Source organism: Cornus florida, unplaced genomic scaffold (genome assembly GCF_030987335.1).
Source record: "Cornus florida cultivar Cherokee Brave unplaced genomic scaffold, ASM3098733v1 CherokeeBrave_3.0.0_Hap2_Chr08, whole genome shotgun sequence".
Lineage (NCBI taxonomy): Eukaryota > Viridiplantae > Streptophyta > Magnoliopsida > Cornales > Cornaceae > Cornus > Cornus florida.
This window is the reverse complement of record NW_026775578.1, coordinates 19,482,511-19,500,636: the sequence shown is the minus strand read 5'-3', so window position 1 is coordinate 19,500,636 and position 18,126 is coordinate 19,482,511. Positions and strand designations below refer to the sequence as shown.

Here is an 18,126-nt window from a genome sequence, read left to right as displayed (position 1 = left end):
GGGTGGTAGTTTCTTCACTCCTCATCTTGGATTGGTTGGACAAAAGGTGCAGAAAAAGCCACGTAACAGAGAGCACCAATTCTTTAGAGTTAGGCAGAGATGGGTGGGCCTCATCGAACCACTGTGTCGAGCCACGCGTGCCATCCAACCTAAGGAGACTTGGTCTGGATCAGGTGGGGTCCACAGTACTGTGGGACCACCAAACACGTGTCGACTTGAAAGCGCATTTTCTTTATTGTGGCCCACCACATGGGATTCCGTCTCCTCGGCAGCCTTATGGGACCCACCACCCTAATCAATCAAGGGCTTCTTTTTTGGCTTTATGGCGTGTATATCAATGCAGTGTAGGCCCTACACGTGGACAAGTCAAAGATTTAGCCAATCAGATTTGTTTTCGTATTTCCTTTTTTTTTTTTTGCTCTTTTGGATATATTCGAGCGCGTCCATTTCAAAGAACACACGCGTCATGGAATTATGGATGTGAGTGAGATAATTTATTACACTATCTAGAAGTGCACAAAAATTCAGCAAATCAAATATTCAAATGAACCGGTCAAGATAATTTGGTTTAATTTGATTCTGACACGGTTTTAAATTTGCGAAACTATAAAGATATAATTGGTCGCGGCTTGAGATCAATCGAATTAGATCGAACTGAATCGTTTAGTTATATATATATTAAATTATATATATAATATAATTTTACAATTCAAATCACTTGTAAATTTGTAACAACTACTAATTTTACAATCTACTCTTAATTCTCTCATGTGTTATCAATTTATTAGATGATTCTTATTTTCTTATTTACAGAAAGATGAATTTTGTTACTTTTCTAAATTATGGGTATAATTATTTGTTGTTGAATTAGTAAATCTAAATATATTAGGTTATTAGCAATTATGAATTTTTTCATTTTAATTCCAAAAGTGATAGAGAAGAATGAATTAAAAGTCCTGAATATAGTAACAGTTCTGAATATACGTTGGCTAACTTGGTTTGTTTGTACATTTGAATTTTAAAATATGAATACTTCTGTAGCAGGGAAAAAAAAAGAGAGGAAAAAAAAAGAACCGTGGAACTGAACCAAACTGAACCAATCCGGTTTCTCATCGTTTGGTTTGGTTTAGTTCCTTTGATCAAATGGTTCGGTTTTGTTCTAAATTTTTTGGAACCGTTAGGTAATTTGGTTTCAAATTTTTTTTAAACTTATTCAAATTGAACCGTGTGCACCCCTAATACTCCCTCCTCCTAAAATAGATATCTACTTTAGATACTGTGATTCATAAAAATAGATGTTCATTTTGAGAACTGTGAGTTTGTGAGTCACAGTTTTCAAATTAGACATTTATTTTCGAAAGAAATGAATAGAAGATTTTAGACCTAGTTGTAAAGAAATATGAACACGTATAATTTATAGTTTAGGACAATTTAATAATCTCTCCTTAACTAATGGTTTTAAGAAATGATTTTTTTTTTTTTTTTTTTTTTTTTCCTGAATACAATTATCCAACTATTATAATTATGAAATATAATTACCCATTATGTGTAGCTTGGAGATAATTGAAGAGTAAAATTAATGTCTAAATCCATTTCTGTTTTAATTTCATATTAAATAAATGGGAGAAATTATTAGATAGTTTTAAATTATGTAATAAATAAACTTGAAGGTGAGGGGCCTAATAATTTTTCAGTAAATCAACTAAACAGTTATATCTCATACTATCATTTTAAAAGAAGCGTAATGCAATGAAAAGTTATAAAAAGCACGAGTCATGAGCTCTTTTTCACACTTTTTGATTTAGAACTTTTATTTTTTGAAGTAAACACATTATTGCAAAAACGTAGAAAACATAATGTCTGCTTTGTTTGTAATTTTATTTTCAAATAATTGAAAATCAGAAACTATGTAAAAACTTAAATTTAGTTTCTACTTTTTATAGTACTTTGAAAATAATTTTGAGTTTTCTGAGTTCTTGATAACTGTTTTCAAAATTATAAATCAAACTGAACTTATTTTTATTTTTCTCCGATCTAACAACAAAAATATGTCAAATAAGTCATTGGTGAACTCTAACTCGTGATCTCACATTGAAAATGAACTGGATTAATATAATTTAGTCATTTGTTAGTTCTCTAACCTATGTAGTTTTTTAGCCTTATATTTTCATACAAGAACATTTCAACTCAAATGAGAGTGCTGTAGACATGTTGTGCATATGTTTGAACTAAAATTTCATTTCACAAAATAGTGTACAAGTTTGTATTTTCGAAATGACAATTCCAATTTATATATATATATATATATATATTGTGGATGATGGTGGTATATTTTTCAATTGACTCCACAAATTAGACATGTAGTGTTTATGTCAAAAAAAAATCATTTCACGGAACAGTGTAGAAGTTTGTATATTTGACATGACAATTTCAATTTACAAATATTGATAATAGTGGTATCGGATATTTTAAAACACTCAATAATCTACTACCAAATTTGTTACTCTAAAATCTAAAGTTTACAGTGCAAGCAATTAGAGAACTTAGTTGAGAAAAGTCGATTAAAAAACTTCTAATAATATGGCCGACTAAATTTGTCCAATATCTTGAGAATATCTCACATGGCTTCAAGGATAGCTTTGTAAATTCATATTTCTTTGAATATTTGTCCTTCATTCATTCTATATTACAATGATTATTATTTCAAGATAAACTTATTTTTCTTCCAGTAATGACGCTTGAATGGCAAAAATAAAGTCGGTTCAAATAATTTCTTTCAATAAACTACAAAATAAATGAAATCCAACAAAAGTGGTTGAAGATATACTAGTTTTAATGTCATGTTTGTGGCTCATATATCATACTGATATGATCATGGGATTTACGTGCCAAGGGTCTTATCACTAAATTTGCAACTAATGAGGTGACAAATCAGTTCCATTAAAACATCCTTTCTAAAAAATTTTTTTTTTTGTTTAAGATAAAATAATTTTTTATTTTTATTTTGTCGTTGTTTGGCAAAGGTCAACGTCAAAATTGAGGTCAAGTTCATCGGGCGAGATATGTAAAATAATTTGTCGAAAATGGATGGATAAGTTATTTTTATTAAATTTTAGTAATTTTTTTTTTCATAAATATTTTACGACAACCAAACACTAAAAAATAAAAAATTATTTTCTAAAAAATATTTTACGTTCAAACAAACGGAGCTTAATTTTTTTCTTTCCCATCTCTCAATTCACATGCAAATATATATATATATATATATATATATATATATATATAAAGGTGCCACTCTCCCATCTGTTTGGTTTTGGTGGCATGCGGTGTGCATCATTCTTCTTCTTCTTTTTTTTTAATTTTTTTATTTTGTGTTCAATATTTAAATCATTCAACATGTTTACATAGATGCGCAATCTTTTTTTGGTCCAACACGTATTTTAATTTTAGATCAGGTGATTGTGAGAGGACTTATCCTGATATAATATTTGCAACTATCTACTTTAAAAGTTTAAACAGTCTTCTCTTGATCGAACATGTTTTTCAATTTTAGACCAGACGATTGTGAGAGAACTTATCATAATATAATATTAACAATCATTTACTATAAAAGTTTAAACGGTTAAAGAGAATATAATTAATTTTAATATTATATCAAGATAAGTCCTATATCACAATCACCTAATCTAAAATTAAAACACGTGTTGGACCAAAAGTAGACCGCGCATGTTTTTCAATTGTAGACCAGGGCAATTGTGAGAGGACTTATCCTAATACAATATTAACAATCATTTACTCTAAAAGTTTAAACCGTTAAAGAGAATATAATTAATTTTAATATTTAAATCCTTCAACAAAATAGCTTAATAAAATTATATTTGTCTGATATTTTTTATTTTGGATGAAGAGAGTTGCTAATGTAGTGTTGTGTGCGCCCTCAAATAAACATATGGACTTAAATAATATGTGATTTATAGGTGATTGCAAGTTTACCAAAGGACTATGTTGAAACTATTCCGTTTCTGAAATATATATATATATATATATATATATACACTGGGGTAATAAACAATTCTTTGATCTCAGAAGATTAAACCAATTTTAAATATTTAAATTACCCAAAAAAAAAAGAACAAAATTTGAACTTGATGAGAAAATGAATCTACCCATATGAAAATGAATTTTATTTTTGTCATTTTTGAAGGCAATTTTTTGAAGTAAATTACACTGACTTCTTTTGAGATTTAGACAACCTTCTATTATAGGCATTATTTTTTTTTGCTTTCAAAAAAGAATTAAGAAATACTCATGGTAACCATTTGAGCCGACGAAATTAGTAATATTATCCATGAACGTATTGAGCAATATAATAGAGAAGTAAAGATTGTAAATTCCGGTACTGTACTTCAAGTAGGCAATGGCATTGCTCGTATTCATGGTCTTGATAAAGTAATGGCAGGTGAATTAGTAGAATTTGAAGAGGGGACAATAGGTATACTGTTCAATGTTTATTATTTTGACCTTTATAAAATTTGATGACGTGTTCAACAACACCCCAACATTTTTTTTTTCCTCGACAGACCTGTTTTCCCCTCCTTTTCTCCCAACTGGAGTACATAAAATCTTTAACACATGCAATTCTTCAATCAGGGAATCCTTGATATATATATATATATATATATTATGTAAAGTCTCTCTCACACATGAACACAATGTCTTTACTACATTGTCATGGTTACAAGATTTGCATTACTTAGTTCCACTCCACAACTCTCTACATCACCAACTTCCAGTACGTGTAGTCAATTCTAAGAATGGTTCCAATGTTTAAAATTGGAACTATCCCCCACAAATATCAAATCTGAAATTCTGATAAATCGAAGACCTATGTCTGTAAACAATTTTCAATTTCTGAATTTAAGGAACACCAGTCCTTGTTTATTTGTGCAAACCACAATCTGGACATTCTGCTTGTCCTACCATTTACCTTTATTAAAGTTATTCTTATGCTTTTCAATTTATTTTATTTTTTTCAATTGGTATGGAAATTACTCAATTTCAATCTATTTTTCGAATTTTCTTGAAGGTGGTGAGTATGCTTTGAATGTGAATTTAATTGCAAAACAAACATGCACTTGTAGGAGCTACAAAAAATGTATTAGCATCAACTTAGTGAAACATCTCATTATTATTATTCATATTTCTTTTTTGTTGTTGTCTTGAAAGTAACTTGGTATCTAATATATATTAATAAATTCCTGACTAATTATAAGGATAAGATTTGAATAGTTAGTTCTATTATCAGATCTTTTATGAAGTTTAGACAAATTATACTAGTATTTATTACTTTGATCTTCTTTAAATTCGTTCGCTAATTGTCAAAAAATTAAGTCACACAATCCTTGTTAATGAGTGCCGCTCTTATGCTCCGCGCGCGTTTTCCCTTATATTCCTATTATTAGTGACTTAATTTTGCTGTTTTTGCATTTCCGCTCTTGAATTTACTCTCGCTCTGCAAACAATTTCACTCATATTCCCACTATTTGTGACATAGTTTTACCGCTTTCTCATTCCCGCTCTCGAATTCTCTCTCGCTCTTACTCCCGCTTTATATGACTTAGTTGAAAAGTGACTTTGAATGTGAAAATTCAATAATGTTCTTATTTTATAATAATATATTATATTGTATTTTATACAAGGGAGGAACAAAATTATCATTTAATAAAATTTGGTCAATATGCTTGTCAAAAAAAAATATATAAAAGTGTCGTTAGCACCAGGCCAAATATCAAAAAAGTGATCAAAATAATATCTATTCCAGACTCCAGAATCATCAAATTCTTGCCACCAACAAATTTTTCAAATAATTTTTTTTTAGTGAGTCATGGAATGGCTTTCAAGTATGCTATATACCGTTTTAATAAGGATATTCTGCCCAAACCGTAATTAAAAATTAAATAATGGATAGAGGGAACTAATGGCATCTTGTTTTTAATTTGATTTGTTCTTATCATATATCACAGAATAATTAATTAACTAAGGAGATTAAAAAGGTTGTGTTCTTTATAGAATGAAGAGTAACAACAATTTTGGCTTTTGACTTTTAAGGAATGAATAATAATGTAATGGAATACCAAGAAATGCATGAACCCGTACAGCCTCTTAATTTGGACGTCAACTGGGTGAAGGTGCACCACTTTGCTTTTTTGGTTGTAAATCAAAGGTACAAACCTACAAGTTTGGTGGTTCCCATTTTACCACTCAGCCAATCAATATACTTACAATCGTTCATCGAATTTCATTGGATTTATTTATTTATTATTATTATTATTATTTTTTATTGCGAGTTGACATGTTGAGTCTTACACGTATTATATTCTTTGATTAATAATACTACACTTTTACCATGATAAAATTTTAAGTGGTGACAAGTTCTCCGAAAATAGAGGACTGAAACTACACTGAAAGCATTTAACATCATTAAACACTATCGAAAAATGATTCTATTCAATTCAGGGGACAAATTCGATGGAGAAGGAACACAAAGATGAGATCATAAGATTTTGATATATATATATATATATATATATATATATATTAGTTAAGCGGGATAATTTCACTTATCTCCCCTGGGGATAAATAGGAGAGAAATGAAATGAAACGATTGTATTAATTAGAAGAGAAATGAAATAAAATGATAGTAATAATTTCTATTCGTGTTTGGATAAATAGGGAAGAAAAGAAATGAAATAATAGTTATTCTTGTTTGGATAAGAAAGAGGAGAGAAAAGAAAAGAAAGATAGTGACCAAATTACTGTCCTACCCTTAAATAATCACTTCATACATTACTCATTTCCAAAATCTTGTTTCTTTTTTATAGTTCAATGCCATGGGTAAAAACAAAAGAAAAAAAGAAAAAGTATCATAAGGCTAAGATGAACCATTCAACATGGTTGAAAGTAACAACAATCTTCAACCATTTTTATGAGCATGTGAAAAAATTATTATTGTTATATATGTTATACCTATTCGACTCAATCCCTTCCCATCCTAAAATTTTTAATAACTTTTAGCATTGCCATACATCCTTGCATTCCACTAAGCATATTGGGACATAAATGAAATTACTTTTCTGTATGTTGATTTGTAGAGGGTATTTTTGGTATTAATAATTTATAAATTACTCCACTATCCTTTCTCTCTCTATCTTCTCAAATTAGGAGAGAAAGCATATAAGGGATAGGGAGGGATAGCTATCCCTCCCTATCTCTCCCTATCCTCTCTTTTCTCTCCACTTAACCCACCCAAACACACGCTCACACTATTCTTTCTTTTCTTTTGTCTCCTTATCCCTCCAAATCAACCATACCAAACACACCCTAAACATTTTCAAAAAATGATTCTATTCAATTCACGGGACAAATTCGATGGAGAAGGAACACAAAGATGAGATCATAAGATTTTGATATATATATATATATATTAGTTAAGCGGGATAATTTCACTTACCTCCCCTGGGGTTAGGCGTAATTATAGGCGGTACCCCTTACACTTCAAAAATTACACCGTCCTCCTTCAAGGTTTGCTCCGTCGTAACACTTAGCCCCCTCCGATGAAAGTCAACGCCGGTCAATGATGATTTTGATGCCATCAACTATTTTTAACCCTGTAATACCACATTTGCCCTTACTTTATTTGCAAAGTCATTTTAACCCTTTTGCCCTTACTTTATTTGCAAAGACATTTTAACCCTTACTTTTGTATTAAAATAACTTATATACCCAGGGGAAAAAAAAAACAAATACTGTGTAGTATCAGTACACACACACACACACATATATATATATATATGATCACTGGCGAGATCACTGCCAAGATCGTCACCGCCCACCCTAGCAACGGTGGCTTCATCCTCTGGGCCCACCACGTCTTCTACCCTTCGTTGGCTCCCTCATGGCTACTTAGAATTCCTCTCTGCCGTCCGGCATGCCTCACTGCCTTCCCCATCCTCAGCATCGACTACTTGGGAAATCTTCCCCATCTTCAGCGCCCAACTATAAACCCAAATTGTGAGTGAGTTTCAATTATTCTCGGTTTAACCTCAATTCATGCGTGCTTCAGTTCTGGCTCCGGTTTCCTTCATCAAATCGATGAGTTTCAGAACGACGAATAAATCAGAAAAGCAAAGAATCCTAACCCTAAATCATTTGCGATGAATCAGATTCTCCAAACACCAATTCCACAATTAAAGCTGCTATATCGTGCATAGTTGCTGATGATAATGCTCTTCTCAATTCATCTTCATCACCTCTGAAGCCCCCTTTAGATGACGATTTCTTCTCCTCCGCTTCTTCCTCCTCCTCTTACATTCGTGCCGACAAGCCTTTGTCACCTTCGCCGCCAACTGCTCTTGATCAGCCTCAGATCCCTATATTTTGGCCTTCAAACGGCAATCTAACCCTAGATTGGGTATCGTAGCCTTTGATTGCCTTTGGTGAAATTATCGCAGCCTCTGCAACAAAGTAATGTTACTTTCCTTTTCCATCTCTTGTCTCTCTCTCTCTGCCTCACGATTTGCCTTCGGTGTTGCACAATGTTTATAAAATATTATTTATGTGATATATATTAATAAAATATTACAGGGTGTTTTAGTCATTTAACATGGTCAATGGCCGGAATAAAATGCTGATCAGTTTAGAGAGAGGTTAGTATAATTTTTGAAATATAAGGAGTATTACCTGTAATTACGCCTAACCTCAAGGGAGAGAAGTAAAATTATCCCTTAATTAAGGATGTTAAACTTCGAAGTGACAAGGTGTTAAGATATATCAATGAGACTAGAAGTTGCCACTACATGTCAATATGGAAAAAAAATGGATGTGACATTGAATTCCTTTGTAACATGAAAGTTGTGACAAAAAAAATATTATAATCCACTCTCTCATATTAAATTATTACACTAAGAGATTCAAGTGAGGCTTGGTGCCTAGGGTTAGGGGTTAAACATGCTTCACAAAGTATAGACAGATTAGAAATCCCAACCAAGTAAGTGTGTGTGTGAAGTTGGAAAAGATGTAATCTTTCTCTTTCAAGATCATGTAATCAATCTATGTCTCTCTCTCTCTCTCTCTTTGATTATGCTTCTTGCAACATTAACAAAAAAAAAAAAAAAAAAGGTCATAGCATTTTATTTTTAAAATGCAAAAAATAAGTTGTCACGTGTCTCAGTGGCAGCTTTGGGATGGTTTTCGATGCAAATCAAGATCAACACCAATGACAAAGTGACTTATCGGTGCGATTAGGATAATCATAAAGCTCTCTCACTTACTAAAGTGAAATGGGTGTGTGATTAATTATATTAATCCCCAAATAATAATCAAAAAATTTAAAGTTTTAGTAAATTAAAGTAACCCCACTATCTATGATAAGCCATTGATGTGGCTCACTGAAATTGGGCTTTGTTAGTCTAGTCCTCTATATCTTAGACCTCAAGGATCACTTTTATAATGTCAACTTTCATTATGAATTGATAAATTGTTGTGTGAATGGGAACCATATAGTTAGTTAATGATTCACTTTAGCATTAAAATATATGCCCCTTTTTTTTTGTTCCTATGGTGGACTACGTCTTCTTTATACTTTTGTTAATCATTTTGATTAGGTACTGCAGGTTGCTTTATATTTTTATTAATCACACACGATTTTCGTGTATCACACCTAGTTTTGGTTGGATTTGGAAGAAGGTAAGTGTCAGTATCAGCTAATTCTGGTCGAAGTATCTCTCGACCCTTGGATGCATGGAAGTGAAACCCACCTCAATTCATCCAAGGGTTATAAAACACTCGGCCCTTGAATTCTATTGCATAAATTATTATTCAGTTCTAACTATACCTAAGTTTGGTTGGATTTGGAAGCAATTAAGTGTTGGAGGTGTTGGAACTTGGTACCATGCTGGGATGAGATTTTTCTTACGGCGCAAACAACAATAAGATTTGCCAATTATAAGATGTTTGAGACTGTTTCTACAGGCCCAGGCCCAACTTCGAGACCCGTATATTGAGCAAAGAAACTAGCATGCAACAAATAAAAGAAATAGAAGAAAAAGAGTGATATGTACGTTTAAATAACCATAAAGATTAATTTTTGAAACATTGTATTCTTCAGCTAATTACAGTTAGTAGTGTATAATAGGACAGTGTGTGCAAAATTCACCCATTTTTGCGTAGTTATTTATTTATTGATAAGCAAGATAATTTTATGGACACCAAAAAGGAACCATACAATAAAAAAAAATTATGAAACGTATTGTAAAATTATTAACATTCAGACCAATGTTTCCTTAAATTTTGATATTCATCCTTTTGCCACTACTTCTTAAACCTTCTTATTTAGCAACTTATTAAATAAGTAAATTTTATTCCATCTTTATATAAATTATTTTGCTTTTATACTTAGTTCATAACTTATCGTGGATGATAATGTTGATTAAATCCTATAATATCCTTTCTATTAGCCTCTTTCTAGTCAAATAACATGTAACATTTAATCCCAAAAAAAATCACATGTAAGTATAAAAAATTAAGAAGTACAACATTTGTTTTTTGTTTTTTTTAAAAAAATTAATTAACCTTTACCTTTGTTTTTTTTAAAAAAATTAATTAACCTTTACCTACTCTATACTTAGTCCATAATTCATATACTACAAGTATAGGTTAATATCATTATAATTCTTCATATCCATCTATTATTGCAATAGTTCATTAATGTTACGTTGGCAGGGTCCGATTCTAAAAAAAATAAAATAAAATAAAATAGGAGAAACACATTTCAATCGGAAAGCTTCAAGCGATCATGAAATCTGGGGACTGAACAAAACAGGAATCCATTAAAAAATACAGACCTTCAACCAATTTCGTTCTAATTCTAGTGAGCTGTGTTTTGATTCAATCATACCAATGTTTTCCCTAAATTCAAGTCATTTGTGTGGGTGTTGTAGTGAAGTAGAGACTGCTTACCCTCTATTTGGTTGTTTGGTGTGAGCAGAAAATGAGTTCTCATCCTATTTATAGGTATCTATACACATGTTGTCTATCTAAAATATTCCAAAAAATATATATGTAACATATTTGCAAGGCTAGTTTTATTATACAACTTTAGAGAATATTATGCAATTCTATACAAGTGTGGAGGTTTTAGAATGACTTGTCGTGGAGATTATCCATATCATCATCATCATCATCATCATCATCCACCGCGTGACTTAGATAAGAGCTACAATTGCCTTAAGAATGCAGCGAAAATGGGCTATCATCTATCCTTTAGCATCCAAATTGATCACTGTTTTTAAAGCCGAAACACAATCCCACCTACAAAACATCATACGAGGCGAGGCGGCCAGCGCCCGGGACATCTAAAATCTGAAATAATATGGTTACGGAGAAATGATCCATATGAATTGAGATGATGTGTACAAGGATTTTAGCGTTAATTTGTGTATCACGATGATTGAATCCTCTCTTTTCTGGCCAATTTTGTTCTGATTCAAAAGATTTTGACAAATTTGTAATCGAACTTTGGTAGTCATTTACTTTTCATTTCACTCAGTTCCTAATCAATTTCAGCCAGCTTATGCAATGATAACATTCCAAAATTACATTTTATTGCATATTTGCAAGTCGATTACAAGTAACCATGCAATGAAGTTCTTATAAACCAAAAAGAAACAACGGAGGGCATCTGCAAGACTACGATACCATTTTATTGCATACAAATTTAAGCATCCACACACACCAAAAAAAATCTCAAATTTATCGGATAATCGCTCATCAAAATTCCCCCCCTTTTAGAATGCATAACAAATAAAACTTGATTCCTGTGCTTTTTCCATATTAAGAACCTTCTTCAAGAAACAAACTGTGAGTAATCTTCAAAGATACAAGTGTCACAAATCAATGATCTAAAAAGTCCTCGAGTATTTCCTGATTTCATACATTATTGAAGATATTGAAACAAGATCTTTGTTTAGTGCAGACCCACCAACAATCCTCTTTATGCAATCTGAGAGTCTGGTATAATAAAGCAGCAGTTGAGTCAATGCAGCTCTTAAGATCTCCATTCCACACAGGAAGTTGCTGAAAGAAGTAATGACATCATTGTGCATCATCTCTATTGCGGCTTTCCATCTGCTCGCAAAGTCCTTTACAAGTGGCTCCACTTCAGACACAGTTATTGGTCTCTCAGAGCCAGAGCTTGGGTCCTCCGCTGATAACAACTTACAAATTAATACTAGAGAGTAAAGAGTTACGTAAAATTGAGATGTGAAAATGTTTGCCAAGATACTTACAAGCTCTCGTCTTTACAAACTTGATGAGATCACTAAAATGTTCAAGCAGTAGTTCTTCCTGCAAGGAAATGAACAAACTTAGGGAATAATATATCCAAACCGTCAATGATAACTGGAATTCAAGAACAGATAATTCCAACTTACAATAAACACCCAACAAGAAGTTTCAACCGCCAAAACATCTCCAACACAAATTGTCTTAGTGGGCATCTGGAGTCACTACTTTATACAAATGAAATGAAGATTTTTTTTCTTTTCAACTGAGGGGCTTGGGATTATTTTTTTAAAAAGATTAGTTCACTATAGGCATTTGACTGTTTTGTGATTTTGAGCCGCATTAGAATTGATACAAAATATCTGAGTTATTGCTGCTATCATTTCAAAAAACTTCTCGCTTAGTACCAATTATTCAAGTAGTAGAATTTACTGAAACAATTGGTGATGTTAATTACATTTGCATATGAGATGGAACTAGTGGCTTTAAAGGTTAAACCTTACACATGATACAAGGACAGTTAACATATTAGGTCAAAACTCGACCATTCTTCGGTAAGCATTGGTTACTATTAGTGTAAATACTACTACTACTACTACTACTACTGGTACTATTTTATTGAATTTTTTTTTTCCTTCCTTCCTTCCTTTTTTGGGTTGGGGCTGTCGGAGGGGGTGGAATGATGGCGTTAACCCACCCCCCTCCCCAACACCCCACCCAACTGGTGTTGGTTGACCTATTTGGATGATGGATTTGGTTTCACTCCAATCCTTTTCTCTCCAAGTATCTTCAAGCCTCCATCCAACGATCAATAACATGTCAAATCGTCATTTGTGTGTAACAACCCACAATGTTTGGTTTCATAAACAACTAAACCTAAACAAAAATGTGGTGTTTTTGTAACCATCAGATTCAGGCTTGGAGATGAAAAATATTGGAGAGGATCCGTGTCCATTGGATCACCGCAATTGTCATTATACGACTTCAGCAGTAAGTATTTGGTATTCAAAAAAGCCTTTAAAACCACTGGTTTAGTGGTTGTTACTTACCACAAATATTGCTGTGTTGTTCTTCAGCAGTTCTTCAAAGTGTAGTTGAATCTTTCCACCTTCTGGACCAGCTTCCTGGAAACCACATGTAAACAATGGCTATAATAACTCCTATGGATAGTTGAACATTTCTGAGCATCTGAAGTAAATAAGTTTACTTTCGTCTAAAATGAAATCATATCTGTCCTGCAGAAACTTTTTTCAACATTATCTTCGCAGCGGTGAAGCCATTTAGTGTATTGGACAAATCAAAAGTTAATTTCCACCTTTAGATCAAGGCAGATCTTGTTTATCAAAGAAATGAACTAAGACACTTATCCTTACCTTCAACACAGCAATTGTCATATCATAGTTGTTAATTAAAAACACAGTCTGCAGTTTTGGTTTCGGGAATGTTTTTGCAAGCTTGACAAGCAAGTCGTCAACAGCCATTCTCAGTCTTTCCAAGTTCAACTCAAGCTACAGAAGTCAAAAGGTGGCATATTTAAGCAACTTTTTCGATAACAATTCAACAAGGGAATAATTAAAAACTTGAACCTTCAAACGTCAAACCTGACAATCTCCATATTCAACATTAAGGTGAATAAGTGATGCTGTAAACTCAGAATAGCGCCTCATGACATAGTGTGGATGAACATCATCTTCCCACAACGTCTTCACATTTGCATTGCGCAGGCTATTGAGGTGCATGTCAAACACCATCTTGAAACGAGGCCAAAGAGAGATGTTGACCTGCTCAGATTCATTAGAGAATATTTAAATTGATCTCCATTGCAATCATTTCAATGTTGAGACAAAGAAAGATACAGGGAAATGGTAGTACATCAGTGCACGCACAAATATCTGGAGTGCTACACAAGAAGCTTCATTACTGTATTCCAGAGAACATTTTTATTCTCAGTGACACATCTGACAAAATTCCAACATTCATACGGTACATTTTTCACTATTTATATGATTATGTCAGCTATAACAATTAGTGAACCTATGTGCATGTTTTCAACATGTGCAGTTGAAAGTAAATGGAAGCACAAGTATTGTTTGCGCTTCTGCTAAAACAAACTTATGTTGCCCACACGCAAAGAATGATATCAGCATGAGCTTTAAAACTCGTCTGGATCAAGTTATTTAATTATGAATATCAACCATGTCTACATGATCTCAGTGCTTACCCAAAATGTAGACTAAGTAGAGAACAAATATCAAATGACTAGTTATAGATGGAACTTCACTTAATCCGATTCTATCTAACAACTTTTAGGTGAGTTTCGTCTTTCTTTTTTTTGCCCTTTATCACTGTATGTTGCATATGTGATATGTATAATTTGAAAACACTTCTGCACTTGGATCTAAAGAAATAAAATTTTGTCATTGCTATAAAGTTGAAATTAAAGAGGCAAGTAATGACAAATAATTCAAAAAATGAACCTAGTTGACATTTAACTTCTCGTGTTTTATTAGCTACAGTTAATATTAGGCATGTTGCCATTCTTGTAACTCCTACCCCATCTGATCCCAAGTCAATTGGCCAGGATGCTTCCGCAAATAACAATTTAGACACAGAAAGATACTGTTAATTTTTATTTCCATTTTTTATACTTTTTGACAATTAAAAAGTTGCAGAAATTGTTTATTGATTTTAAATTGTTCTCCTGGAATCATGAGGACATGCACCTACATAGAAAGATACAAACCTTGTCTAAATATGAATCCAGGCATGGAATCCGCCGCCGAGACATAATAAGCTGAGAAGGAAAGGTTATCAGTCACAGCATGTCGTACACCGTAAATTTTAATTAAATTTATAACCATAAACAAGCATAAAGTATCAGAATAATGACAAAATCTATGTGCCTCTGGACAAAGCATTTTACTTATTCACCATTTGACAGAAGAAATCGCAGCAATTAGAGGGTCAGACACGTAATTAATTTCCACATTCCATTTCAAATAGCCAGAGAAATAAGCAGCAAAAATACGTTTTATAGGAATGACAAAAGCTCAGGTTGTCAAGCATAAAGCATGAGAATGTAAATTTCTGTACGAAGGCAGCCATTTGGCAGGCTTTAGAGGCCAGCTGAAAAATGGAATTTGTTTCCTCACATATGACAGCAATCTGCTACATGTGTGATAGCATAACCACTGCACCTTGCAGCCTAATGACAATGTAACAAAGCGAAAAACTTTGGGGTAGACTGGGCTGAAACACCTAAAAGAGTGGTGGTGATGTATTAGGGAAAGGGTTCACTGAAGTAGCCAGAATGCTCAAACAACTACGATGTGATGCATCAGACAATTAAACCTCACCCTCCGGTCTGAGTCGGGAGGAGAGGAGGGGCTAATGAGAAATTCAAGATTACAAATTACTCTCGTGTAACAAAATTAACCTACAGGTTAAATCACAAAATGTGCATGCAGAAGTGGTTAGGACAATGGACTGGAGAGAGCATACTGGCATTGAAGAATGAGATTTGCGCACGCGGAAAACCAAGTGGATAAGCTGATATGGTAGAAGACCTAGAGAAGACGATGAACAGTCTCTTATCATCAGTTATAAATTTGCGCTATTGTGGTTAACTAATTAACCAGTCTTTTTATTCATTCAATGAACCAGTGAATCATTCACAATCAATCAAAGCAAAATATCACAGTAAAGCAAATAAAGACGACCAAAAAACCAAGAAAAAAACCACAAGGACACCGTCCCAACACTAACAAATCCACTATAAAGAATACAACTCTAGGTTCTAAACTTTTGCCCCAAAAAATTACCTAGGTTGACTTATCTCCCACCCAGTCTTAAGCGGTTATGTCTAATTCTTCTCATTACGAGATTGGTAGCTGCCAGTCAACGAATTCATCTGCACAAGATCTGCCTTTCTCCAAATGATTGTCAGAAGACCCTTGCACTTCTACAAACACCTTCAGAGCAGCAAGGCATCACCAGTTTTCTCAAAGTCAAAGTCTCCAGACCACAATGGGAAGGTAGATTGCCACTCACCATTCTTTAAAAAATTTCAGAAGAATTTTCAATCATATACTAAAAATGATAAATGAATGCACACATAGATCCAAGTGCTATCCCAACGCTCAAGTTAAAAACTGTGTAAAAAAGTATGAAAGAATGCACACCCAAGGGCTCTTCCAATTCTCAAATTAAAAAAATTGAGTAAAAAAGTTCTAAATATCTCAATATGATTGCAAGTATGCATAAGAACCTATATCTCATGAATATTGAACCCAATTCAATCACAATTTAGAAGTGTTTTTAAACTTGAAAACTTATTAGTTTCTGAAATTGTGCAAGTAGAATCAGTCCTATAACAAAACAAAATCGATTTCAATTTTTTTTGAGAAGTGCAACCAGTTGCATGACCTACGAGATCCCTTGAATTTTTACAACAGATTGTTTAGGATTGGTTTAAAAAAGCTCTGGGACCAGTCACAAGTGTCCTGGTTCAAAAAAATACTTTTAGATATAAAAGCATAGAGAACACTTGTTTTATGGAAAGATCTAAGCCAAATATATAATCTAGGTGAAAGATTGCCAATTTACTCAATTTATCCAATTTACCACTTAGTCCTGTCATACAATCTTCAATCAAGACAACAATAAACAGCAGACCAACTTGACCTAACTAAAACATCGACAAACAAAAAGACTAGACCTTTATATACACTTGTTTTTACGGAAATTGCTCTCTCAAAGACACTAAGTCCTAGCAAAGAACAAAATGTTTACTATGTATCTATGCACTGCCATGATTGGCATAACGTATTAAGTCATTATGTCAACTGATATTTTCTCCACACGTCATTTTTTCACATCATGTCGAATTGATATTTTCTCCACTCGTCATTCTTTCACAGTGTGTAGCTCTCCAGTCAATCTTCTATGGCTGATACACAGTGAGCATTGTGGGAGTGCATTAAATATAGCAGTACACGTGTGTGAGTGCGCAGGTACGCACACAGAAATAAACACACGCATGCATATATACCGCACGCGCACAGAAATAAACACACGCACGCACATATACATCAAGGACTCTTGACACAAGGTCCAATAAGGATTAAAATATACATATTCAGCAAGCTCAAACAAAACAACACCACAACAAAGGAAGCAGGGAATATTACCTGGTGCTGGTGTATGATGCGGATCATAAGCATTACTCCTATTGCATCATAACAATTTGGAAGAATTGAATTGAAATGTTCATCGATTACCACAAATGGACCTGATAATACCAAAGTGCAAAGCATACATTAACTCATCATCATGGATACAAATATCTCTTAAGAACAATGAATATGAAAATAATATCCAATGTGATGCTTGCTCGAACCAGTAGTATTTATTTTTCCAGGTTTCAACTAAGGCATGAGACAATACTATTGTCATTAACAATGGACTTGAAACCTCAAAAACTATAAAGATGGTTAAAAACCTCAGTATTTGACAATGGTTGCTTGCTTAAACGAATGCATTTAAGATAATTCTGGTGACAATCTGGATCCAGTAAGCAATTAAGAATTGTTTCGCGGAAGCCAGCCATATTAAATTTGACAGAAACAGTTATTTCAATTTTGATTTTAAACTATTGCATTCTTAAGGATTATTTTATACTTAACTACCAGACATACGCATCATGAATACCTGCAAATATTTCATAAAATATAGATTCTTCCCCAAAGAAATTGTCGCAGAAAAGATACCTATATATGATGAGAAAAC

The 18,126-nt window shown here is 33.0% G+C and overlaps 1 protein-coding gene across 2 annotated transcripts in view; it reads right to left on the bottom strand.

The window, feature by feature from the left end:
• Window positions 1-11,732: 11,732 nt before the first annotated feature.
• LOC132270636 (vacuolar protein sorting-associated protein 52 A) overlaps window positions 11,733-18,126 on the bottom strand; it is a 31,072-nt gene continuing 24,678 nt past the window's right edge. For both annotated transcript variants that reach the window (XM_059771813.1, XM_059771814.1), the window contains 8 exons: window positions 18,049-18,107; window positions 17,529-17,629; window positions 15,083-15,133; window positions 13,941-14,120; window positions 13,713-13,847; window positions 13,389-13,463; window positions 12,345-12,402; window positions 11,733-12,262 (listed from right to left, as the gene is read on the bottom strand). In XM_059771813.1, coding sequence (XP_059627796.1) covers window positions 11,958-12,262; window positions 12,345-12,402; window positions 13,389-13,463; window positions 13,713-13,847; window positions 13,941-14,120; window positions 15,083-15,133; window positions 17,529-17,629; window positions 18,049-18,107 — 964 coding nt within the window. In that variant the 3' untranslated portion in view covers window positions 11,733-11,957. The remainder of the gene's footprint in view (window positions 12,263-12,344; window positions 12,403-13,388; window positions 13,464-13,712; window positions 13,848-13,940; window positions 14,121-15,082; window positions 15,134-17,528; window positions 17,630-18,048; window positions 18,108-18,126) is intronic.